At 33.5% G+C, this 27,199-nt stretch overlaps 1 protein-coding gene across 2 annotated transcripts in view; it reads left to right on the forward strand.

Annotated features, from left to right (window-relative positions):
- SLC12A2 (solute carrier family 12 member 2) overlaps positions 1-27,199 on the forward strand; it is a 95,083-nt gene that overhangs the window by 31,350 nt on the left and 36,534 nt on the right. For both annotated transcript variants that reach the window (XM_081283039.1, XM_081283040.1), the window contains exons 2-10: positions 714-833; positions 1,548-1,623; positions 1,931-2,026; positions 11,849-11,988; positions 14,557-14,667; positions 16,598-16,706; positions 21,758-21,885; positions 21,981-22,065; positions 24,486-24,637. In XM_081283039.1, coding sequence (XP_081139165.1) covers positions 714-833; positions 1,548-1,623; positions 1,931-2,026; positions 11,849-11,988; positions 14,557-14,667; positions 16,598-16,706; positions 21,758-21,885; positions 21,981-22,065; positions 24,486-24,637 — 1,017 coding nt within the window. The remainder of the gene's footprint in view (positions 1-713; positions 834-1,547; positions 1,624-1,930; positions 2,027-11,848; positions 11,989-14,556; positions 14,668-16,597; positions 16,707-21,757; positions 21,886-21,980; positions 22,066-24,485; positions 24,638-27,199) is intronic.

Genomic DNA, 27,199 nt, shown 5'->3' on the forward strand with positions numbered 1-27,199 from the left:
ATGGTGAGACTTAAACTTTAAGAAATCTGAGTGATTAAGGTTTTCTTTGAGTTTATTGCTTTACATTTTTCTCAGGTGAAGTATCAGAAACCTTTATGTATTTATCAGTTTTTTTAGTACCATAACAAAATGCCTAGAACAGCTTACTTAGGAAGAAAAGAAGTTTCTTTATCTCACAGTTAATAATTCTTTTTTTCTCCCACTTTTTTTTTATTGGTATATGATGGGATTTGTTGTTATGTATTTGTACATGCACACAATACAACAATATAATTGGGCCAATATCACTCCCCAACACTACTTCTTTTCTCCCAACCTCTCACCCCTTGGCCCCTTTTCCTCTCCTGATCTCCCTTTAATTTTTAGGATACCCCTCCCCCTCATTTTTTTCCTTTTTCCTCTCCAGCTTCCACATATGAGAGAAAGCATAAAACAACTCTTTGCCTTCTGAGTTAGACTTATTCCACTTAACATGATAGTCTCTAGCTCCATCCATTTTGCAGCAAATGCTATAATTTCATTTTTCTTTATGGCTGAATAAAATTCATGCACATGTACCACATTTCTTTATCCATTCATCTTTTGATGGACACCTAGGTGGGTTCCATAATTTGGCTATTGTAAATTATGCTGCTGTAAACATGGGTATGTATGCATGTATCACTCACAGTTAATAATTCGTAAATATAATGTACATTTCTTTTTATGACTAGGAACCTTTTGAGGATGGCTTTGCAAATGGGGAAGAAAGTACACCAACCAGAGATGCCGTGGTCACATACACTGCAGAAAGTAAAGGAGTCGTGAAGTTTGGTTGGATCAAGGGTGTTTTAGTATGTATTAATAGACTTAATTTGAGAGTACAGCATTTCTGTTGATTATAAAAGCTACCTAATATTGTCATCAATTCTCAAGAGAATTCTTTTTTCTGTTTTAACTGTACCTGAGTCTATAGAAGACCAATTAATGTGCTTCCTTTCTTTTGGATATTCAGTAGAGGAGATAGGGTATTTATTAATTTAACCAAATTTTTCTTGATAAATTGGGGAAGCTTTCAGAAGTAATTTATTTTAAACAGGAAAGAAACACCTAAGGTATGGTAGGATTATTAAACTTTAAATTTTTAAAAAACATGAACAATTGATATGTTGAAAAATATGTAACGGTTTAATTTGCTAACTACTCAAATAAGGATGTTGTAAAAGAACAAGCAAAATTTAAACTCATGATAAAAAGGGCATGTGAATTATTTTTAAGTGCTGGAGTCTTACAGTATTTTTTGTACCTTTTTTGTGTTGCTTCTCCTACTTCTGATGTCTGTGATTAAGCACATTTATTTATACACATGTATTTATGTTACATTATATTTAGCTTAACAGTAAGCTTTCACATTAAACTCTTTTAAAAAGGAGGAGTTAGGTTTAAAAACTATATAGCTTCTGTAGTTTCCAGTGTATGTTCTTCTACTTTGGGCCAGTTTAGTATTTATTACTATGTATGTTTGATTACTTTCTTCATCTGTGATGTGGCCTCTTTTTTCCTCCCAGGTACGTTGTATGTTGAACATTTGGGGTGTGATGCTCTTTATTAGGTTGTCATGGATTGTAGGTCAAGCTGGAATAGGTAAGTGAAGTTCCTTACTAATTGATTTGAACATAATCAATAAATAAAATAGCATGTGCCTTTGAGCTCTCAATCTCATAAAACTCAGGCAAGGGAGTCCTTATGAGCAATATTTTCCTTTATTATCAAGATTCTTAAATTAATTTTACTTTTTTCACAATTCTGATTTGGTTTTTTAAAAAAAATAGGATTAAAAGTAGCTAATTTTAACTTGTAAATTCAAAGTATTCAGACCAACCAGTTCTAGATGATGGCAAGTTTAAATAAGAATATATATATACTCAATTTCTTTCTTTTCTCCCTAAAGGTCTGTCAGTCCTTGTAATAACAATGGCCACTATTGTGACAACAATCACAGGATTGTCTACATCAGCAATAGCTACTAATGGCTTTGTAAGAGGAGGTAAATTCAGTCTTTTTCACTTCATTATATTATAATTATTAAATAAACTGATATTTAAATCTTGTTTTTAATTATTTTTTGCCTTAATAGAATATACCAGGTGTATACAGGCAAGGAAGTTGCTACCAAGCACTTCCAAACTATTATGTTGAGTGTAAGGTTTTATATTGACTCATATTAATATAATACATGTATGTTTTAAAACATCTAAAATGTTAAGTCTGTCTGGTAGCAAGAATAGAGGTTCTAACTAGTCTTTTTTTTTTTTTAAACTGGGCTGTACCTTGTTACTTCCTCGTAAGCTTTATCCCTTGTATCAGTCACATGTATCCTGACATTTGGTCTACATTTTACAAGTATAACTTTATTTTCCCACTCATTAAAGGAAACTGAAGTAGAATAATTTCCCCATGTTCTAACAGCTTATGAGAGTTGTACCTGGGACTCTGAATTTATACCTTTAAGTCTAGCTGTCTTCTCTGAACACCCTGAGGCCTCTTTCATTGGAGTCCACAGGATGTGCCTTATGAGATTTTTGCCTTCCCCAGAGAAAGCACTTAAGAAAACAAGAGCATGACCTTGAGACCCCTGAGAAAATAAAATAATTCAATTTTCCAAATCAAAACTTTTCATCCAGTTGGTGTGAGGGGAATCCTGGAGAAAGAGCAAAGAATGTCAACTAGCACTTGTGAAGTCACCATAGCAAATCGACCTAGAATAGCATTCACCTATTCCATCTAACTTATTTATTTTGAATGTACCTATTTGACATTATGTGAATAAAATTTCTGCTTTAGTTGTGTCAGGTTTTCTGTGAGGGAGACAGAGAGCCACACTGAGCTTTTCATTTTCACCAACATCTTTATCCTTCTTAGACACCAAAGGATTCAAATCAATAAGCCCTGGGAAACTGGTAGCTTGTATCAATATGATTATCAGTATACTGAGTAAGCATCATTGTTTACTGAAATTTTATATTTGTATTAGTCTTCTTGAACTTTATTAGAGTGTAAAATATGGATATGTCTAACAAAGTTAATCAGACAACACTGAAATGCTTCATTTCTATCCGACATTGGGAATAATTAACAGGAGACAAGGGTACGGTGTTGGGTATTTGCAGGGGATCAGCAAGTCATCAAAGAATTTCTCCTTACCCTCTAACCTCAACATCTAGATTGTGAGTCTCTATGAGAAAGGGGGAAGAAACCACAGGCAGCATGAACCCTGGACCATTTTACATTTGAATCTGAATCTTGGAAAGCATAGATTTTCCTGGATTGTGCCCAAAAAGCCATTTCATTTTTCTTTAGTAGTAGTACCTATCTAGTCACAAATCTGTCTACCTTGGGGACTGTATCCAATCTTCTCTTGTCTTAGATGCCAGGGAAAAGTGTGAAAACTTGGAACCTATGAAGCTCTGTTCCAACAAATTCACATGTTTTGTAATTTTGCTAATGTCTCCTCAAAATGATAAGTTAAAGAGGAAGAACCTTTAGGGAGAAAGATCATTATATCATAAAATTTGGAATTCTTCTGTTACCAGATACTTAGATAAATAAGAATTTAGCACATTTGCTAAAATAATCCTAAAGAAGATAAAAGAGAAAGTTGTTGATTGAAGAAAGGACCAAATATTATGACACATTAGAAGGCATTTATTTTTCACTTTATGTTAGTGACTTTGGACACCTGAAATGAGCTGCTTCCTCTGTAGTATTTCCTCAAGATTCTTGTGAATTTAAGACCCTCTGTTTCTGACTCAGGGACTTGTAGATCTCCAACAAAGTGTCTTTGTATCATGAAAAAAATTATTCTCCACATGGGAGACAGTAGTCTATACCCCATATGCATGATTGGAAATACTATGTATGTAGTATCATACATTTTATCCTCAAAGTACATAATTTTTAGCTCTCTCCATTAAAATGACCTGTAATAAATGACTAACCCGGTAGCAGCAAGTACCCATGTCGTGAATTTCCACTGAAAAGAATGAAGCATGACTAATTTCAGATCTGGACAGGAAACATAGTGCATAGTCATTTTTCATTTCCAAAAGTAATGAAGATAACAGAAGCTACTAGTTATAGCAAAAGTACCCAAGAACCAACTTAAGGAACCAACTTAAGAGCCTAACACTGGCTGAAGTTTGGATAATTTGAACAACAATAATAATGATAATAATCTATTTGGATAAAAGCACAATATATGATAAAAATCCATAAGTTCACAGTAACATTACAAAAAAACTCATGTCTAATCTTTGGGAAATGGTAGGGAACCAACCTGAAATTTGAGAAAGTTAAACATATCTAGTGTTGGATCAAACTTTACTGGATGAAAGATTTCTTACCAAAATATAAACCAACCAAGAAATTGATAAGAAATTTGTTCATTAGATAATTATTCTACAATAACAAGTGAAGAATGGAAGAGAATTAGAATATTTTAACTCTGTAAACTCTTTACTTGTTAAGAGTACCTGTTAAGTATTATTTTCTAACAAATTGAATCTGAATTACAGGATAACTCCAAGAGCATTTAGTACAATACTTAGGAGAGTTAAATGACAGTACAGGAAGATGATAACAGGTCTAGACTGGGAATCTGTGGAAAAAGGAATGTTTTTTGTTCAACAAAATTTCAAGGAACCAAAAAATTGAAGGTGTTAAGGTGTAAAACTGAAGAGACCATTAACCATAAACAGTGCTTTAGGGTATTATCAAGAGTACCTAGAATGGATCTTCTACAGCTATGATTTGACTGCCTACTTTGTAAGGGCTACTAAGAGAGGAGGATGGTAGAGCTGGAACTATCCAGAAAAATCAAAGTGTCAAGAAAAAAATGGAGGAATGCTATAGGAATAGTGATATCTGGGGACCCATCTGAGCTTTTCTGTAAATTTTAAGTTGATTGATAATATTTTTAGGCAGGAATTATTATTCCAAGATTGGAGAACACTATTACTCTTAAATTTGAAGAATCCCCCTTTAAACTTGATAACTTACTTTTAAAAAAAAAATTATATAAAGAAACTATTTTGAGGCAGTGCTTAACAATTTGTTTTACTTATCTTGATTGAAAAGGTGAGTGACTCACCCAGGATGGAGATTCAAACAAGAGATGTATTGGGGAAGAAAAGGAGAGGCAGAGAGGAGAGAGGAAGAGAGCAGAGAGAAAGAGTAGAGAAAGGAGAGAAAGAAGAGGAAGAGGGCAGAGCTTAAGCTTGCAAGCTTTGGCTTAAGAAGGTTTGCGTAGGTGTCCCGGATGCTGATTGGCAGGGTGACTCAGGAACGGCTAGTGGACAGTCAAGCGGACACTATGTCCAGTGGGGATTGGTCGAGAAAACTTTTGAATTTAGCGCTCTTCGGCTTGGCGCCCTTCTGAGAGGAGGGGGAGGGATAAGAGATTCTGTGATGTTCTTGCCAGATGGAAACTTAACTTTAGCTTCAGCAGGGAGTCTCCCACATACCCAACATTGATTCTTAACTGAATTACAACATCTATTTGTATTTTATTAATAGTGAATGTTTTGTTCTTGTAAAAGGAATGTTTCTAACTTTGTGGAAGTATGTGAAATCTTTACTTTTCCTAGAGTTGTATACTTTTTGCCCTAGGAGAGATTTTATGTTTTTGGTTTATTTTAACTTTGGCTTAAACTACATTTTAGAGTTTAAACAGACATCTAGAAAAGTTGTAGTTTTGTTTCTCTAGTATGAATTTACTGCCAACTTGCAAACAAATATAATGATGTTCAATTAATAAGGAAACATGGTTTCTGGAAAAGCAAAAATTTAAGAAATAAAAAATACTTAGTTTTATGCTGATTAGATTATAAACGAGATTTGAAGTACTATTTAAAGCCACTGGCAGTAGGTTAGAAAATCATCCCTTAGGTTTTCTGCCTCCTCCAGGAAAAGAAGAATTGTGCCAGTTAACTGATGAAGTTTGCCTTCATCTCTGGCATAATTCCTGCCTGAAAGATACATTCTTACGTTTAAAATTATTTCAGTTTGCTGGGTGTCTAGAGCTTTCTCTTGTTCTGTAAATCACATCAATGTTCTTGAAAGCTTGTGTTTTACAAAATTTGCATGAATCCTGTTACAGTTCTATAATTAGATGGTGTTGGCTTTACTCATATCACAAACCAATACTCTCTTATCTTCTACTAATGTACATATAGACTCACTTAGAGGCTAGCCTCAGGTATCTGAACAAGTATAAGATGTATAAATTCTGGTTTTTGAGTCATACTATATTAATGAATGAAAGAATTAGTAATAGAAGGAAAAGATTTCTCAACCACTTTATTTTGGTATACTTAACTAACTTATTTAACAATAGGTCATTGCCATTTCAATTAAAAACTCAAGTTACATCAAATTTCAGTCATGTAGTTCTAAAAATCCACAATAAATATGAACCTGCCTAGTCCACGATTAAGGTGAATTTTACTGAGTATTTTGTGATAGACACTGGGTTTATAACAGTGTAAGTCAAATAAGATCCAGTTTTCTTGGAGGTTATGTTCTGATAATAATAGTACTGTTATTTTTTCAGACCTAGCTGCTGGGATTATACCATGGTTTTGACATATAGTAACTTGTCTAATGCAGTGTTGCATTGATAAATGTTATCACATATATGGATAATGAGAGCATAAATGAATTAGGTACATCCCTTTTTTCCCAGTAAAATGAAATGTTATGCAGATTCTGCTTGTGAATCCTTCTTAAATGTCTACATCTTTTTCCTTTCTCCAAAATTAACTGAAGACCTCTGAATTTTTGCTCCAAATATTGAAAGAGAGGAAAAATACTTTCCACATTTTCACAAAGAGTGCTTACTATATTGGTAAAAACAGGTTATCACTGATTATTAACTACTCATTTCTAGCGTTCCCAAGCAAGAAGCTCTGTTATAATTCAACTCCATAGTTCTATTCTTTTTTTTTTTTAAACTTGTTTTCCTTTGTAACTAATTTATTTGAAACTGACTTTTCAGGTAAATGAAATGTTTGAAAAGGCTGCAAAAGGCAGTTCTGCAACAGTTGTTTTATGAGATTTTCTTAGGTTTAAATATAGTATGTTTTTGATTTAGTAAAACACTACTTGTATGTTACAAGTAACTCGCATATAAATCTGGTGAGTGAATAATTTTATATATTATAAATATATTTTTTAAATTTATTTTTTACACGAATGGAGTACAACCATTCATGCAATCATACCTGTACATAGGGTAATAATGTTCCCCTCTCACATATACCCCACCTCCCCTCTGCTCAATCCAAAGTTCCTCCATTCTTCCCTTTTCCCCCCAACCCCCCATTATTGGTCAGCATCCACTTATCAGAGAAAACATTCAGCCGTTGGTTTTTTGGGATTGGCTTACTTTGCTTAGCATGATATTCTCAAACTGTCCATTTACTTGTTAATGCCATAATTCTATTCTTCAAGGCTGAATAATCTTCCATTGTGTATATATTCCACCATTTCTTTATCCATTCATCTATTGAAGGGTATCAAGGTTGGTTCCACAGTTTAGCTATTTTGAATTGAGCTTCTATAAACATTGAGGTGGCTGCATCACTGTAGTATGCTGATTTTAAGTCCTGTGGGTATAGATCAATGAGTGTGATAGCTGGATCAAATGGTGATTCCATTCCAAGTTATCCAAGGAATCTCCATACTGCTTTCCAGATTGGCTGCACCAATCTGTAGTTTCACCAGCAATGTATGAGTGTGCTTTTTCCTTCACATCCTTCCCAACACTTATTGTTGTTTGTATTCTTAATAGCTGCCATTTTGACTGGAGTGAGATTAAATCTTAGAGTAGTTTTGATTTGCATTTCTCTAATAGCAAGAGATGTTGAATATATTTTATATATCTGTTGATCAATTGTGTATCTTCTGTGAAGTGTCTGCTCATTTCCTTAGCCTATTTATTGATTGGGTTATTTGGTTTTTTGGTGTTAAGTTTTATATCCTGGAGATTAGAGCTCTATCTGATGTGCGTGTGGCAACGATTTTCTCCCATTCTTTTGGCTCTCTCTTCAGGTTATTGTTTTTTTTCTTTAGCTGAGAAGAAGCTTTTTAGTTTGAATTCATCCCATTTATTGCTTCTTGATTTTATTTCTTGTGCTTTAAGAATCTTGTTAAAGAAGTTAGGTCCTAAGCCAACATGATGAAGATTTTGGCCTGCTTTTTCTTCTATTAGGTGCAATGTTTCTGGTCTAATTCCTAGGTCCTGGATCCACTTTGAGTTTTGGGCAAAGTGAAAGATAGGGGTTTAGCTTCATTTTGTTGCATATGGATTTCCAATTTTCCCAGCACCATTGTTGAAGAGGCTATCTTTTTTCCAATGTATGTTTTTGGCACCTTTATCTAGTATGAGATAACTATTTATTGTCTCTGTGTTCTCTGTTCTGAATCATTGGTCTACATGTCATTTTGGGGCCAATACCATGGTGTTTTTGTTACTATAGCTCTGTAGTATAGTTAAGATCTGGCATTGTGATGCCTCCTGCTTCACTCTTATTAAAGATTGCTTTGGCAATTCTCCTCTTATTTTTCCAAATGAATATCATGATTGCTTTTTCTATTTCTTTTCTGTCTTTTTTTTTTTTTTTTTGGTAGCAGATTTTAAACCCAGGGGCACTTAACCACTGAGCCACATCCACAGTACTTTTTGGTGTTTTATTTAGAGACAGGGTCTTACTGAGTTACTTAGGGCCTCACTAAGTTGCTGAGGCTGGCTTTGAACTCATGATCCTCCTGCCTCAGCTGAGCCTGAGCCTCTGGGATTAGAGGCATGCACCACCATGGTGGCAAGTGAATAATTTTTGACATGGGCATTTTCTTAAATAATTAATAATATTTTAAACTTGGTTTCAAAATGTAATTGTATTTATGGTTGATTTGAGATTTAGAAAGAACTACAAATCTGCGAATCCACATGGAATAATAAGAGAACCCAGTATGGTTTTATCACTACATGTCATTTCTGGCATCTTACTTTTTTTTTTCTTTCTTCCTTTCCTTTCTTTCTGTACTTAACCATTGAACCACATCACCAGTTCCTTTTTATATTTCACTAGGAGACAGGGGCTCACTAAGATGCTTAGGGCCTTGCTAAATTGCTGAAGCTGGTCTTGAACTCAAGATTCTCCTGCCTCAGCCTCCTGTGTTGCATAGATTGCAGACGTGCGCCATAGTGCCTGGCAAAAGAATACATTCCCTGTATCAGTAATTGGGGTAGTTTATGGCTGGATTATGAGCCTCCATGAGGATTTTTCCCTGATATTGACTTCTGTGTTTGCTTGAACAATAGATTATTTTTTGAAAGAAAGTAGTTAATTTTTGTTTTGATGCCTTTTAATTGAGCATAGTTTTTTTTGTTTTCGTTTTTGTTTTTTTACTGTACTCTTGAGCATTTTCCATTACAGACTGAGTTTCAAGATTTTATTATAAATTTTGTATTGGGTAAACACCCAAAGATAGAAAGATCTGAGTTTAAGTACATTTCTAGATTTGCACGACCTTGACCAAATTATTTAATTTTCTAAGCCTTATTTCTCATAGATAAAATGAAGATGAAAATAGTATGTTGCTAGAATGGGTAATTCTAGTAGAAGAAGGAAGGAAGCAGTTTTTTTTTTCTTAGTTTTTTTTTCTCAGCCCATATTAGGACTGATTTTTTTTTTTAAAAGAGAGAGAGAGATGAGAGAGAGAGAGAGAGAGAATTTTTTAATATTTATTTTTTAGTTTTCGGCGGACACAACATCTTTGTATGTGGTGCTGAGGATTGAACCCGGGCCGCACGCATGCCAGGCGAGCGTGCTACCACTTGAGCCACATCCCCAGCCCCAGGAAGCAGGTTTTAAGTCACATTACCTCTAGGAAGCAAGAATGGAAATGGGGAGGAAGAGGGCATAGAACTTTTGCTTATCATCAGGAGTAAAAATTAAAGATAAATAGATGCTTTTATTTTCTTTATTATCCACTGTCACTTATTAATTTCCTGACAACAGAAGATAAATATCTATATTTCTCTCTCTCTCTCTCTCTCTCTCTCTCTCTCTCTCTCTCTCTCTCTAAAGTAACAAACTGAGTTTTAAGTTTAGGTTTGTGGAAGATTTTTAAAGTCATTTGGAATGTCAAAATTGACATTTTATATAATCAATATGCTAGAGCACATAACAAATGGATTCTTATTGGTGATAGTTCTTATTCTAAAGTTTAATTTTTCAACTATGAAAACATATAAATGGTTGTGATTGCAATTAGCCTTTCTTTGTGACTTAGTTTTCTTGTTTATAAAATCAGGATAAATAATAGTTGTCAATTCATTGTTGGTATTAAGAGTAAGTGAAAAAATATTTATTTGGAAAGCATACATGTTTATAGGCTATGACATAGTATATGCCAGGGATTTTTCTTGTAATTAACTTTCATGTGATTTAATGTCTTTAGAGCTTTTATTAAGATCTTTATTTGACTTACAAAATTATTATTACATAAAAATTTATTGGACTTTTTAGTGTTCAGAAATATTTCTGAGAAATTTTTTAAGTCATTTTCATCCCAAATTATGAGACTTATGTTAAATTGTAAGATTGCATTTTTTTTTCTTTAGGATTTCTGTGATAAATAATTGGTGTTACAGGTATTTCCAAAATGAAATTTGCATGTTTAGTGTTTTATCAAATGGTACAATTTTGTGTTGTTTCTATTTATCATCTTTATACTGGGTGAATAATAGAAACAAATATTCATCTGTTTTAATAGCATTTCACTAAATGGCCTTAAAATTAAGCATTTCTTTAGTATACAGAAATATATATATATATATATATATATATATAATGTAGCTTCAATATTATTAACACTAATAATTTGGTTATGACCTAGAAACCAGATTTAAACTAGAATTTTATAAGTTAGATTTCAGGAATACATTAGATTGACTTCAAATCAAATAATACTGCTTTAAATTTATTTATTTATTTAGTACCGGGGATTGAACTCTGGGTGGGGGGACTCAACCACTGAGCCACATCCCTGGTCCTATTTTGTATTTTATTTAGAGATAGGGTCTCACTGAGTTGCTTAGCACCTTGCTGTTGCTTAGGCTGGCTTTAAACTCGTGATCCTGCTGCCTTAGTTTCCCAGGCCACTGGGATCACAGTCGTGTGCCACTGCGCCCAGTAGTATTGCTTATTTTTTTTTTTCACATCTTCATACTTATTTTTTAAGTTAGAAAAATACTTGCTTTGTGATAATGTCATGTAGTATCTTGTTTATTCTGCCTTTTAGGCAGGATTTACTAGAGTACAAATTACTTCTTTGGGATGCCATTATATGCTTTTCTTTACAGTTTGTCATGAGAATTGTTTTATTTTTGCCTTGGTATTCATACCACCTGCAAATTGTCATAATAGTTAAGCAATTGAAATCAGGTCAACTGTGAATTTTAAAGTTAACATATTACTTGGAAAATCATTGGGAAATGATCGTGATATTTATGAATATGGGGAGGAGGCTGCCCATTTTAATCTAAGCTTGAAAGAGAAAGTGGGGACTTAAAATAGGATGAGCTTATATTTGATGTGGGAGAATTCTCCTAATTTGGGGGAATTTTTAATGGAGTGCATTGGACTGTGAAGAATTTTTTTTTCATGTTCCTGAAAATATACTCACCTTTTGTTAATTTAATTGCTGTGCTTACTGAAGGCATCTGCTTTGTGAATTCTTTATGTATTTAAAAGGCTTGATCAGTATTAAATCCTAACTTTCTTTTTTTCTTTCTTTTCTTTAGGAGGAGCATATTATTTAATATCAAGAAGTCTAGGGCCAGAGTTCGGTGGTGCAATTGGCCTGATATTCGCTTTTGCCAATGCTGTTGCAGTTGCTATGTATGTGGTTGGATTTGCAGAAACTGTGGTGGAGTTGCTCAAGGTAATTCACCTTTCTTTTGGTCATCCATTTGCCACATGTTTATTGAGTGCTCTGTGCCCTCATCATGTTAGGAGTTAGTAAAGTTGTGATGTGATAACTTAGAAACTTGCCCTTCAAGAAATTTAGTACCAGAGATAGACAAAGAAGAAAATTATGTTAGAATGCCAGCTGTGGAATACTATAGGTGGCATTAGCAGCCCAAATTAGGGGCAGAGAGGTGGTGTTTACATGATCCTCTTTGGGAATCGGCATAGTAGGAATGTTGAGGAAGGTTCTTCAAGTAAGGGAGTTAGCATTTGCAGGCAAATAGGAAAGGTATAGTCAGGCATGAGGGAACAGGAAAGAAAAGGAAACAAAGGCCTGGAAAGTGTAGAGTATGTTATGTTAAACAAACTAAATATTTCACTGTGATTGAAACACAGAGTGGCAAGACTTAAGTCTTAAAGCATCAATTCAAGAAAGGTCTTGTTTGTAGTAAAGTGGGCTTTAATATTGGAATTGGGGCCTAGAGAAATATCTGACCATAGTATGGAAAATGGATTTGAAGGATCACAAGTTGGGATGGAGACCATTTCAAAGTTTATTGTAACTATCCTGGAAGTGGAGATGGTGGCTTTTATTATAATAATGACCAGTGGAGTTGGAGAGATGGAGGTGATCTTCAGATATTTTAATAAAGTTGAATGAGGACTTCATGATTAATGTAATGTGGGAAATTAAAGAAAGATAAATGAGGATTTCAAGTTTATACACAGATTTATGACTATTGGATTTAGTTGGAAGGTAATGCCATTCACTGTGAGACAGAGAATATAGAACAGCCTAATTCTGGATGTGCTAATTTGAAGAACCAAATAGAGCTGGTATCTAACTATTCAGAAAGAACTATTCAGAAGACATTTAATAGTACTGCTCTTGGATTCAGAAGAGAATTTGTTTGAAAAGTTATGGAGATATGTGCCATTAAAGAAGTGAGAATGAGTAAGATTCCTTCATATTAACTGAAAGTTGTTCATGTTAGGTTGTAGGTATTCTTCTATAGTAGATTATGGCAAATTAGGAAGCGTAAACTCTGAAAAAAACTGACGCTATGTTGCTTTGACCTCTGCCTATGTAGGCCAACAAAATGAAGAAAAGGAAGATGTATAAAGTAAGCAAGTGATATAATCACTGAAGTCCATATTCTTTTAGTTTAGTTTTAGTTTTAATTTTTATTTTAGTATTTGTTCTTATTTTCTGCTCAGTTTAAGATTAAGCTTGTGAACTCATCAGAATATTTAGAGTTTTAAAATGTTTTTGTTTTGTGGAAAGTTAGATCCAGCCAAAATTGAAACAAATACTTAAAATACTGGATTTAATATAAAAATATATATATGAGAGAGAGAGGGAGAATTTTAATATTTATTTTTTAGTTTTCAGCGGACACAAAATCTTTGTTTGTATGTGGTGCTGAGGATTGAACCTGGGCCGTACGCATGCCAGGCAAGCGCACTACCGCTTGAGCCACATCCCCAGCCCAAAAAATATATTGAGCTACAACTTTGGTGTTCTGTTGTACTTATGATCCAGTGAATCTCGATTTAAAAACAGATCCAATAGATATATATTTGCACTCTCATCATTTTTTTCTTCTATAGGTAATCATCAGGTGTGATTATCCAAATGCTATAGGAAATGTCAAATGATATAAAACTAAAATTTAAAAACAATATATAGCTAAAAGTTTAGATATAATTTTATTAAATCAAATGGGGTCCTTTAAAAAAGTTGAATTTGTTCCTGTTTTTTTTGACACTTACTATGCCTTTGGTTGGCAAAAATGTCTTTGGATCCTGGGATATTTTTCTCCTTAATTTTTTTATTAAGCTCATCTAATTGGAATTCAAAGATTTTTCCCTTGTTGCTTTTATGAAGGAGTTTTTAAAAAAGCTTTAATAAGAAGGCTTTTTTTAAAAAGAAGCAACTGCATAGGAAAATTGTAATCTTTTATAATTTTTCAATCATAATGCAGTCATTCTAAGTTATCAAAATAAATAGATATTTTAGGTTTTTGAGCCTTTTATAAATTTATTTGAGCAGTGGTAATTCATACATAGCTACTTATTTAGGTTGATTGAGGTATCATAGCTTTTAGTTTTGATCTACAGGGGAACTTTTATAATATGAATCTTAAATTCAAGTAATTTTTGTTTGTAGAATGGAAATAATATGTGGTTTTGACAACTGCTTGAAGGAGATTGTTCATCTCTTCCTCACACATCATAAAAGACCATCAAAAACATGAGTTCTCTAGCCAGGTTAATATGAAATATATCTCTGCTCTGTCATTTAAAAAAATCTAATTAGCAGACTAACGTCATTTTTTTGTTTTTTGATTATTGAATCTATCAGATATTCAAGTATTAATTTAATCATACATTTGATGTTAGATCATCAGATGCTTGAATGACATCTCAATAATAATTCATTCCTTTCCTTAGATTTCCCATCAGTTCATTTAATAAGCATTTATTCAACATCTACATGTAAGGCATTGTTGCTCATTATATTTATAATTCTCTTTTCTAGGAACATTCTATACTTATGATAGATGAAATCAATGATATCCGAATTATTGGAGCCATTACAGTAGTGATTCTTTTAGGAATCTCAGTAGCTGGAATGGAGTGGGAAGCAAAAGTAAGTCATGTTAGGAGTATCTATATATGTTTAATATGCAAACTTTTAGAGGTTGTCTTTTTTTTGTTTTTGTTTGTTAATTTCCTTTATGTAGGTGGGGCATATTTGAAGAAAACCAGTCTAGGATTCAGTTAAACACAATACTTTCAACGAGTTTGTTTTTGTTTGTGGTGGTAGAAATTGAATTCAGTGCTTCATATATACAAAGCGTGATGCACTCAACCACTGAGCTACATCCTCAGCCCTTTTTATATTTTATTTCATTTTGTCCTAAGTTTTGAACTTCTCACTTCCTCCCCTATATTTCAGTATTTACATGGAAATATTCAGGTCAATATTAGGTAGTCCTAGTTTAATAAATGGTTTTACAATTTATTCAAAGAGATTCAGTTTAACAGTAAACCTGGGGCAATGACTGAAAGTGTCCACCTGAAGTTAGAGAAGCTATTCTTACCCCTTGATATTGAAATCTTCAGAAATCAATTAGTGCTAGTGTTTCTTGAAAAAATTGCTGAGTTCACACACTGATCAGCAAAGCATGCAGAAATATTATTGGATCTTTGAGCATTACAGTAGGTTACAGCACCATTCTAGTTTCCTGAATAGTGAATATCTACAAAAATACTGTTCAGAAACTCAGAAGGTCCAAGTTTTTTCATGTTTACTTTTGTAGGTTCTGTAAAACTCACATATTTGTTCTATAAGTGATAATATTTACTGAACTGAAAATTAGAAGAAAGAAAGAATCTTTTTCTAAGCTTTTAAAGTCATATTAGAATAAAATTAAATCTTGTCTATTTAATTATTTACATATCTTAGTGCTGGAAATCAAATCTAGGGCCTTGTTCATGCTAACCACATGCTCTATCACTGAGCTATACTCCCAACCCCTCATTTATTTGTTCTTTTAACACATTTACTTTGTTGAAGGGATGTGATTAGCATTATAAGTAGTTTTTTTTTCCTCACTGATGTAATTTTTTTTTTTTTTTTTAGTACAGGGAATTGAACCTATTCGCACTTCATCACTGAGCCACATCCCTAGCCCCCACCCCCTTTTTTTCTTTTGGTACTGGGGATTGAGCTCTGGGGCACTCACCACTGAGCCACATTCCTACCCCTATTTTATATTTTATTTAAAGACAGGGTCTCACTGAGTTGCTAGGCCCCTCTCCAATGCTGAGGCTGGTTTAGAACTGGTTTAGAACTCACTATCCTCCTACCTCAGCCTTCTTGAGACACTGGGATTATAGGTGTACATCACATCACTCAGCCATCCTAACCCTTTTTATATTTTATTTTGAGATAGAGTCTCTAAGTTGCTTAGGACCTTGCTAAGGTGCAGAGGCTAGCTGTAAACTTGAGTTCCTCCTGCCTCAGCCCCCCAAGCCCCTGGGATTATAGGTGTGCACCACCATGACCAGCTGATAACATACTTTTTCATAAGTATTTGTTCCCTTTTATTGGGAGTTAAAATTGGAGAAAAATTCTTTCCTTCCCATCTCATTGCCTCTTGAGTTCTCCTCCTCCATATTCTCTACTTTGTCTACTTTTTCTTCTTTTCATATAGAAGTCACATATTTAACATATGTTTGGATCTGGTATAAAACTTGCATATGTGTTAAATTTGTTCTTAATGTCAAGAATGTCGCTGAAAGCTGAAGGAAACCGAATTACATAGGGTGAAAAGCTTACAGTATATATAATTTTTAGTGCTTTAGGGTTTGATATATATGTCATGATCCTACTTTTGCTACCCGCTAACCCCCATTATATTGAATATTCTAAAACAGTTCTTTGTTTATTTAACCAAAGCTTATCTAGTACCTGCTTTGTGCTTGGCACTCTTTGGGGAAGCAGACAAAATAGAACAAAAGTTACATTCTAGTGAAATTACACTTGATTTTATTTTTAATGTTTAAAACTACAGGCTCAGATTGTTCTTTTGGTGATTCTACTTCTTGCCATTGCTGACTTCGTCATAGGAACATTTATCTCATTGGAGAGCAAGAAGCCCAAAGGTTTCTTTGGTTATAAATGTAAGTAAAGAAGATTAAATATCTTTAAAATTTATTTATATTTTTTATGTAGTACTGAGAATCGAACCTCGGGCCTCATGCATGCGAGGCAAGTACTATACCACTGAGTTACATTCCCAGCCCGAATAAATACCTTTTAAAGAATGTATATTACAGCATTATACTGCTAACTAAATTTAATACATTTTAGGTATTTTGTAATGTAAATTGAGTTAGTTCTGGTGATCCACACTCATTCTTATTTCAGTTTTTGTCACCTTTATATAGTCTATACACTTGCAATAAAAGTCACCTTCATTTTCATCTTTTATTTTTCAGCGTTAGCAACAAAAGGTGATAGAATTTACAGAAATCAGTGATACTGAGAAAAGGTGCTTTTGATTTCTACTTCTTGGGGCAGTTTGTAACTAACATGACCTTTTCTGTGGTGCTGGGGATCAAACCCAGGTGTTCTACAACTGAGCCATATCACCACCCCATTTTTTATTATTTTAGATGTATACGTATACATTATATTCCCTTAACTATGGAAACACTGTGAGAAACATTCATTGACATGCAATTCAGTGGATGAACTGCATGTATTCAATTAGTTGTTGTGAATTGAATTCATTGAATTCATTTTTGTGCAGATATCAAAATATAACACAAATTAAGGTGCATACAGTGTTAATAGGCAATATAATTTTATGGAACCGCTGTCCTATATGTGTTCCATTGTTGACCAAAATCTCATTATTTGGCACATGACCCTATTTATAAACACAGCAGTTTAAAGGTGAGATTGTGAATGCAACTAAAATATCTTAGTTTCTTGGTGTAAGTGCCACTTAAGTTACTCTGCAATTTATATTAATTATGTGAGAATTTTCCTTAGTTTTTATATTTTATAATCTTTTATTTTTAACTGCTGGTGACATTTACTTGTCTAGGACTTCATTATTTCCTAACATTATATCAGTGTCCTCCCCATCCTCTGTTGACCTAATTAAGCAACTCTGGACCTGTCTTTAAGATAGTAGGAAAGATTAGTTGCTGAGAGGCTTAGCTCTAGTCAGCTAAAACCCACATTTTTAAGCCCTAGAAGCAAAAATCTTGTTTAGTTTCCCTGAGTTGTTTTCCCCAGATCTGTAAAAAGATACAGAATGTAGATCAATGCACTTCTTCCTTCAGAAAGCCTTACTGGAACCAAAAATAAATAAATAAATAAAATCAGCTGAACTAAATTGGAGCCTAGAGACCTCATTGGTTTATGTTCTATTGTAAGCTCCTTAATCTTGTTACTGACTGGAACATAGCACTGGTGTGGCTTGTACCTAACACTGACTCAGTTAGCTGAGCTGTTTTCTGATACACATTGTTTTAAGGCTTTTACCTCAACCAGGGACACCCAATATTTGTGACTATTTGTGGTTTCTATTCAGATTGCTAGTGTATATGACTGATTCAAACTGGGCTTTAAATTTGTTTCCTAAGTTGGAGAAGAGGCAAGCCAGAAATAAGTTAGTAGCCTTCTTTGATTGCCTTCTTTTCTGTATTTTGTGCTCTTATAACTATATTAGATTTTTTTCCTAGTAATGAGTTTTTTTTCCACTTCATTTTTTAATATTATGTATTTTGGGGGAACAATTGTTTACCATTTTTTCTTCTAAAAAAAGTATTAAAAATTACAGTGTGGGCTGGGGATGTGGCTCAAGCGGTAGCGCGCTTGCCTGGCATGTGCGGGGCGCTGGGTTCGATCCTCAGCACCACATAAAAATAAAATAAAGATGTTGTGTCCACCGAAAACTGGAGAAAAAAAATTACAGTGTATGGTTACTTCTAAAAATATCCCCAATAAATACATTTTCTTTTATTTTTTACTCCAGTTGATTTTAAAATATCTGTAGATAACCTTCTAAGCCATATTTTTTTTTCCTTTTCTTCAGATCTCTGACATCTTATAAAGGTGTTATATAGTTATATGGCATATTAACAGTGTATATTGTGTTTAAGTAGCACATCTGGGCTTACATTAGTTCAAGGTTAATAAATCTAAATGCTTTGGCACGTGAGTTTTCCTTTTGGTAGTTGATACTGCTTTGGCTTTCCTCTTCATTATACTATGAATTTTGGCAGTGTACAATTTATGCTAATGAACTCTTGAGTTCACATGACCTCCTAATGGTGATGTGGAGATATTCATGTTATGCCCTTTTCCTTTCTGTCCTCCTTTTGCCAAGGAATAGTGCCTCTTCTTTTTCTGGATCCTGTTTCTTTTACTTTACACAAGGCACTTCTCTTCATAACATACTTATTTCCCTTAATCAAAATGTCTGCCCCTCTGCATAATAAGCTTGCTCTAATAATTCTCATCTTTGGAAATGCTGTCTTTCATTCCCCTTGTTACGACTTCACTTTTCTAGTTACCATTCATATATAAATTTCTCAGATATTCACCTCCCACTTATTCCTTGTTATTTAAAAAAAAAAAAAGACAAGCCTGTAGAAAACTTGCAAAAATAGTAAAATAAATTCTTTATACTTTTTACCTGGATTCAATGATGAACCTTTTATTTTTTATCTTTTTCCCACATTTATCATATATATATATATATATATATATATATATATATATATATATATATATAATATGTAGTAACAAATTTACTATGTATATTATATATCAAATTATTATTATGATTGCCTTCTTTTGAGAGAAGTTGCAGTACTCATAGCTTCTTACCTCTAAATACTTCTGCTTATATCTAGTAAGGAAAAGAGTGATTCAGGAAATTTAACTTTGGCACAATACTAATAATATTTGACATATATGGGCTAATACAGATTTTTTTCCAAATGTCTCTAAAGATCTTTATAGAATTTTATTTTTCCTCCAGGATCATGTGTTTCTGTGTTGCATTCAGAGGCCGTGCCTTTTACTTTCTCCACCACCCCGACCCCAATGGTTCTTCACATACTGTTCAGTCTCCTTAGCCTGCCTTTGTCTTTTGTAGTGTTGACATTTTCAAGAGCAGGACATTTGTATTTCATTTGGGTTTGTCTGGCTTATTTCAGTGGATTCAGGTTATTTATTCATTCATAGAGCGTCTGATGAATGATGCATTCTCCTCAGTGCATCACATCAGGAGGGGTGCATGTTTTCAGTTTTTCCTATTTTTGGTGGTATTTGATTACTCTGTCAAGTTGATATCTGGGAGGTTTTTGTGTTGTGAAGTCATCTTTTTTTTTTTAATTTTTGTAACAAATAAGTGGTTTGTATAGCGGTATTTTGAGACATTTTCTTGTTTTATTTTGTGTCAAAAACTCATCGGGCAGTGTATCTATTACTCCTCCTATTACTACTCTTCTTCTTCCTGTCCTTTTGTTTGTTTGTACCAGGGAGTGAACTCAGGGACTCTTACCCATTGAACCACATCCCCAGCAGCCCTTTTTATATTTTATTTTGAGATGGGGTCTCCTACTGAGGCCGGTCTCAAATTTGCAATCTTCCGGTCTTAGCCTCCCTAGTCACTGGGATTACAGGCGAGCACCACTGAACCCAGTTCTTCCTATCCTTTAAATGCAGAGTTGCACAGGGTATGGTCCTTGCCTTCCAACTTTTGCTGATACTCATTTTCACGACTCAAAATAACTTATTCCTGATTCTCTCCTGTAAAATTCACACATGTAAAATTGAAATATTTATTCAGTATATTTTCTACTTATTCCTTCTCACACTTTCCTATGTCAGCAAGTGAAAGAAACTTAACAACTCAGTGCTTCCTGTTTTCTACCTGCCTCCCTTAATTTCTGATTCCTCTAATTAGGCAGTATTCTACCTGTAGATTGAACCACTGAAGCAACCTCCTAATTGGTCTCTGTGCTTCAGAAGTTGACCCCTTCAGTCCATTGTTGACACACAGCATCTATACAACATAATCTACCTTATGCCATTTGGGTGCTTCTAGCCTTACCCTGATTTTCCATTTTATTTAAGGTAAAATTTAAACTTTTATAAAATTTTGCATAATCTGATCCCTACTGATGTTTTCAATCTCATTTCATCTTTCCCTTTACTATAAGAACTTTACCTTGTAGTTCCTCAGAATATCTAAAACCCTTAGGGTTTATACTTGTTGATTCTCATATTTCAGCTGTACTCTTCTCCCTGATGATTGATCACATTGCTGATTCTTCTTCAGTAAACTGTCAGTTGAAATATTATCTTCTTGGTTATGTCCTTTAGACTTCTGTATTTAAACTGAATTAGGTTCTCTGTTTTATTCTTTATCATAGCACCCCCGTTTCCATTAGTATATTTATTGCCATCTATAATGACCTGTTTCTTATTTTGTAGTCCCTCCTCTTCAAGACTTTATAAAGTTTCATGAATGCACACATTGCTTATAGCTTATTCATATTATATCTATAAACATTTTGAGGTGTTAAATAACTTTAGAGAATCTGGCACATGATACTCAAATAATGAAAATGACAAGTAAATGGTTATTTTAGTGTTAGTGCATGCCTTTCAGAATAGAAAAAGTAGGACTAGCTGAAACTATCATTATTATTGAAATGAAAAGAATCTTTACTTAGGGTACCTTAGCTAAAATTATCTGGCATGGGTCACCACTATAAAACAGATAAAGCTATGGACCCAAACCCACACAGATGGTAACATAAGTTAGAAGTAAGGGGCAGTGGGACTGATTCCAGATTAGTATGAAGTTTGTTTCCTTACCTACTTTTGTGTTTCTTTGACCTCTAAGAAGGAGGGGTTGTTCACACTTTGATTTTATATTTTGACTAGTGACAACAAATCAGAGGCTCTTAAATTATTGGTAAGGGATACAAAAAAGTAGGACATGACCCAAGTCAGATTACCATTTTGACTATACATGCCCTCATACAAGAACAAAGGAATACTAATACTTGAATTAGGAAATATACATAAATTTGCCAATTTCTTGAAGAAAAGTTGGGGATCATATGCTCCAATTACTTTTGACCATAAAATTATTATGGACTAATCTATCATTTATTTTCCAAATAAATGTTCTCTATAGCTGAAATATTTAATGAAAACTTTGGACCAGATTTCCGAGGTGAAGAGACTTTCTTTTCTGTATTTGCCATCTTCTTTCCTGCTGCAACTGGTATTCTAGCTGGAGCAAACATCTCAGGTGACCTTGCAGTAAGTACTTTAAAATATAATATCATACGGTTTTAAAAAGTGGTATATGTATTTTAAAAGATAGATTTTTAAAAAAAATTATTATTGTCTTCCAGGATCCTCAGTCAGCCATTCCCAAAGGAACACTCTTAGCCATTTTAATTACTACGGTGGTTTACATAGGAATTGCAGTGTCTGTAGGTAAATAGCCTTCCAATTTTTGTGTGTCTTAAGTTTCATAATACACAGTATAAATATTCTCATAATATTTTCTAACTTCTAGTCCAAAAGTATTTCCATAAAAAGACAGAGTTGCCTATTATAATTTTAAAGCAGTTCTAAGAAAACTAGTGGTGACATTTATACTCAGGCTTGGTGTGGCTCAGTGGTATAGTAAATGCTTCCCTTGGATAAGGTCTTGGGTTCAATCCCCAGTATCATGGGGAATAAAAACAACACAAACTCCAAACTCACTGATTTTATGGTATGAAGGTTTCATCATATTTCAGCTTTGCCACATATTACTGATTTATTGTGACATAATAACAGAAGTATATTTGTAAACTTTGTTATTTACATCAGTGTAACTTTGAAATTTCTCTAAACAAAAGTTAGAAATGCTAATAGTCATTATCATGATAAGCTGAATTGGCATTTAAGGATTTTTAGATTTCATTTATCATTAACAATCCATAAATAAATCTCATTAATTTTGAAAAAAATGAATTCATATATTTATATATAGAAAGACATGTGTACACACACACACACACACACACACACACACACACACACAGGTTTAGCAAGCTTTGTGTTTTCCTTTAAGTTCCCAGCATGCTTATATACATTATGTGTAAGCTGGCTTAATAAAATTTAGCTTTAAAGAATGATTTAATTGATTATGTTTCAACTTTTTAAATAATTTTATTGTTACAGATGAATATTTTCTATTTTTTATCTGACCCCCTAAAACTGCTAGCACTTGGGGCTGGGGATGTGGCACACTCGCCTGGCATGCATGCAACCCGGGTTCGATCCTTAGCACCACATACAAACAAAGATGTTGTGCCCGCCGAAAACTAAAAAATAAATATTAAAAAAATTCTCTGTCTCTCACTCTCTCTTAAAAAAAATAAAGATATCTTGTCCATCTACAACTAAAAATATTTTTTAAAAAAACTGCTAGCACTTGTATTTATTTCATACTGTGTATATTAGCCCTTGGAACAAGGGTAGTTCCTTTTCCCTGATGTTCAGTAGCTGGACCAGTAAAGACAGCTTCTGTATCACTGACTGTATAACTGGTTTAAGGCAAAAGAACATTTTTCACCCCCCAAATTGCAGATTTAGAACTTTGGAACATGAAGCACATGAAAACATAGCTGCCATAGGGCTGACACATATCACAGGGCTCTGTACTCTCCCCATCCCCTGGTGGTTTCAGAGGGACCATTAGGGAAACATGTTTGCAAATTTGCTCAAAAGGTAGAAGAAGAAATTGAAGGATAAAGAAGTATGTAGTCTTTTTAGTCATTAAAATATTCTCCATCTCAAACTTAGTTTTCTGTTTAGTCCTTACTAAATGCCTATAACTTTTATCTCATGTATGATGATACTTGATAAAATGCTTCAGAAAGTATAAATACTAGTCTAAGGAATGATGATTACCATTAACTATATATTATGTGTTATTCAAATAAGTGTTTCAAGGTAACTTTTCAAATATTTTATTATGGAAGTTCTCAATTTTACAAAAAAGTAGACAGCATTCTCTAATAAGTCCAGTATAACTACCAACCAACTTCAAGAAAGTTAGCAAAACTTATTAGGACATGGTTAATCTTGTTTTATCACTCTGTCTCATGTGTTATTTTAAAGCAAACTTGAGATGACATATATTTTCTTATTGTAAGGTTAATCATATTTGATTTGTTGTTGTTGTTTTCTTGTACCAGGGATTGATTGAACCAAGGAGTACTTACCCACTGAGCTACATCCCCAGCCCTTTTTATATTTTATTTTGAGTTAGGGTCTCATTAAGTTGCTTAGGGTCTCACCACATGGCTGAGGCTGGCTTTGAACTTGCATCTTCCTGCCTCAGTTTCCTATGCCACTGGGATTATAGGTGTGTGCCACTACACCCAGCTCAGGGCAGTCATATTTGAGACAAAGGTTTAAATAAAATTTTCATTCAATAATATTCAAAAATTTTTCTCTCACAGAAGATTGATATTATTGATCTCACCTTTGATCATGCTTCAAAAGTGAAATATTTGGAATTTAGGAAAATATTTTTTTTCTATTTGGTCTATTTATATTTACTTAAAGACTTCTTAACCAAATAGGCCATGAGATAATTTTACTAATGTACCATTTTCACAACTCCATTTATACAATTTTTAAGTATTTGTGTGTAAATACTATTTTTAAAAGGTTCAGTTTCATTACTTGTACACTGAAGACCATGATACTTTCCAAATTTGTTCAAAGTAAAGCTATCTTAACTGTAAAGTCAGTGTATACTATATATCTTGTCAGTACTTTGATTTCTTTATGAGTAGATGTAATTCCAAAATCATATAGATTTTAGCTATATTATTCTCTTGTCGCTGGTACTTCAGGTTCCTGTGTTGTTCGGGATGCCACTGGAAATATTAATGACACCATTGTAACAGAACTGACAAACTGTACTTCTGCAGCGTGCAAATTAAACTTTGACTTTTCATCTTGTGAAATCAATTCTTGTTCCTATGGACTAATGAACAACTTTCAGGTAAGTATTGAATTTATATTATGCAGACAGACTGCTGTTAAATCTGACTATTCATAATATAGCTATAAATTACAAGGCAGGGACGTTGTTACCTTATATACTCCAAATTACTAACTGGGCATAGAGAAAAATATGAAAAGGTGAAAAATCTAGGCTCTTCGTGAGGAAAAAGACCTTGAGGATAACACTTTTATAATAGAGTATAATTTATAGTGTGTGTCTATATGTAGTTTATAAGAAAACAAGCATCTGAAGCATCTCACATATAGTCGTATTTGGGCAGTCTGTTTCTGGTCTCCATATTCTGTTCCACTGAGTTTTGTGTCTATCCTTCCAACAGTACCATCCAGTCCACTAGTTTTTTTCAAGTATTATGTAAATATAATAATAGAATAATTGAGAATCTGAAAATATGTAGAACTCTGTATTATGTAGAATATGCAAATTTTACTGTATGGTTTCAAGCAGTTAACTGCAATTTCAGTAGTTATAAATATTGGACCCAATTATGTAATAGTTTGTGTTTTCTAGTCATAAGACTAGGCAAAATTGTAGGAATGAAAGAAAGTATTCATGTCCAACTAATGATTCAAGCCAGTTCTGACATTGATCTTGTGTATGAAAGGCACAAATGCTAGTCTTTGCCCAGTGAGAATGCCAGTCAGATTTGTGCATTGTTGCCTTAAAATACAAAAGTGTGTTGTCTTTATCAAATCTAGTATGGACTCATTCAAGAAATGAGGAGTTTGATGTAAGTAAAGCTTTTTAATTTCTTTAATATGTTATTTTATTTTTGTTGTGGTGGAGATTGAACTCAGGGACCTGCCCATGCTAGGCAAGTGCTCTGCCACTAAACTACATCCTCAGCCCAAGCTTTTTAATTTAAGTAATTTTTTTAAAAAAAATTTTTTTAGTTGTATGAGAACACAATATCTTTTATCTTATTTTTATGTACTGAGGATTGAACCCAGTACCTCAGGCATGCTACTTGAGTGCTCTACCACTGAACCACAAACCCAGCGCCATAATTTTTTTAAGTACCTTGCAAAATGATACAAAATGGTGGGGAAAAAATCCTGTGAAAATATAGATCACTTGTCTTTTAGAGAATGAAGGTGGTGGAAGAATATAACAAAGGAGTATGTTAATTGGAGTCTCCATCATAGTATATATACAGGCCAGACTTTATAGTACTGTTTTACATGTAATTGCCTTTTTATACTCTAGGGAGTAAATTGGAATGTTTGTCTTCAATTATTAATCTTATATGTAGTCTTACGTTTCTTATTCTATTTTCATTTTTTAAAGTCCTCTAAAACTTTTACTTACCATTGCCTAGTAACAGTATGTAAGCTTCTTTGTTCTGTCAGTTAAAGCCCTTTATCTTCTAAGTCCTACTTCCTTTTGTTTAGTCAGTTCCAGTTATGGTATGAGTGTGTATACATGTGCATGCACAAGGGCTCACCGCACTCTGTTCCTTTGTTCAGTACCTCAGTTGACTTGCCGTGCATCAATACACACACCCAATTTATGTCATTCATTTTCTTTTTACATTCTACCTTAAATTCTTTTAGTCTTTTTTCTCCTATTAGAGACAAAAAAAAAAATCTTGTTTTTCATTTTGATTCTATTATATATTGTGGGCAACACTGATAATAACATTATTTACTTTCAACATCATTATACTTGCTACTCATATTTCAACATTAAATTTTGGGCAATGCAGAGGGGATTGGGTAAATATTTAACTGGAAAACCAGAAACCTAGCTGGCTGTATAGCATAACATTATTTACCTCAATTTAAAGCTGGGAAAATGTAATTTCTTTCACACTGAAAGCTGGAAGGTTATTATGATATATTGGTAGTATCAGTTTTGCTTTAGTCCAGCCGCATTCTATGTGTCATATTCTCTGTTCTTTTTTTCCATTATTTATGTCCTCTATTTGCACTTAATTTAGCTTTGAGATCTTTACAGATGTGTGGAATCTTGCATATATAGTTGAAGTTAGGGCTCTCCTAAAGGTAGAGTTGACAATGCTATCTAATCTAGCTTTAATAATTATTATGATAAATAGTACTTACACAAAATAGATGGCATATATGAAACTGCTAAATTGTTATTAGAGGACAAAACAGAAAATCATCTTTTCAAGATTTTTTCCTCACCAGGCTTCTCAGAGAAGTCAGTACTAACTGTGTCTTGATATGTTAAGAATTCTTCATATTTAAGTCTATTAGAAGATACAGGGAAATACATTTTAAGTAAAACAAGATGGTTCATGTACACCTGAAATCAGGGTTATGCCTCATGACCAGAAACTGCTCATAGCCAAATTTACATCTCTTAAAGTATTATAGTCAAGTTTATGGTAGTCATAAACAACTTTAACTTGATTACCTGCTTTCCTTAATGTCCTTGGCCTCAGTTGTCATATTCTTAGTCCATGTAAACAAAAGGTAGATCTCCACTAATGAAGTAATGTATCTAAGTGATGATCACCATTCACTGCTGAGAAATTTTTATAATGAATGGATCAGGATAACAATGCTTGAATCTACC

This window comes from Spermophilus citellus (assembly GCF_964194105.1).
Source record: "Spermophilus citellus genome assembly, chromosome: 1".
NCBI classification, from domain to species: domain Eukaryota; kingdom Metazoa; phylum Chordata; class Mammalia; order Rodentia; family Sciuridae; genus Spermophilus; species Spermophilus citellus.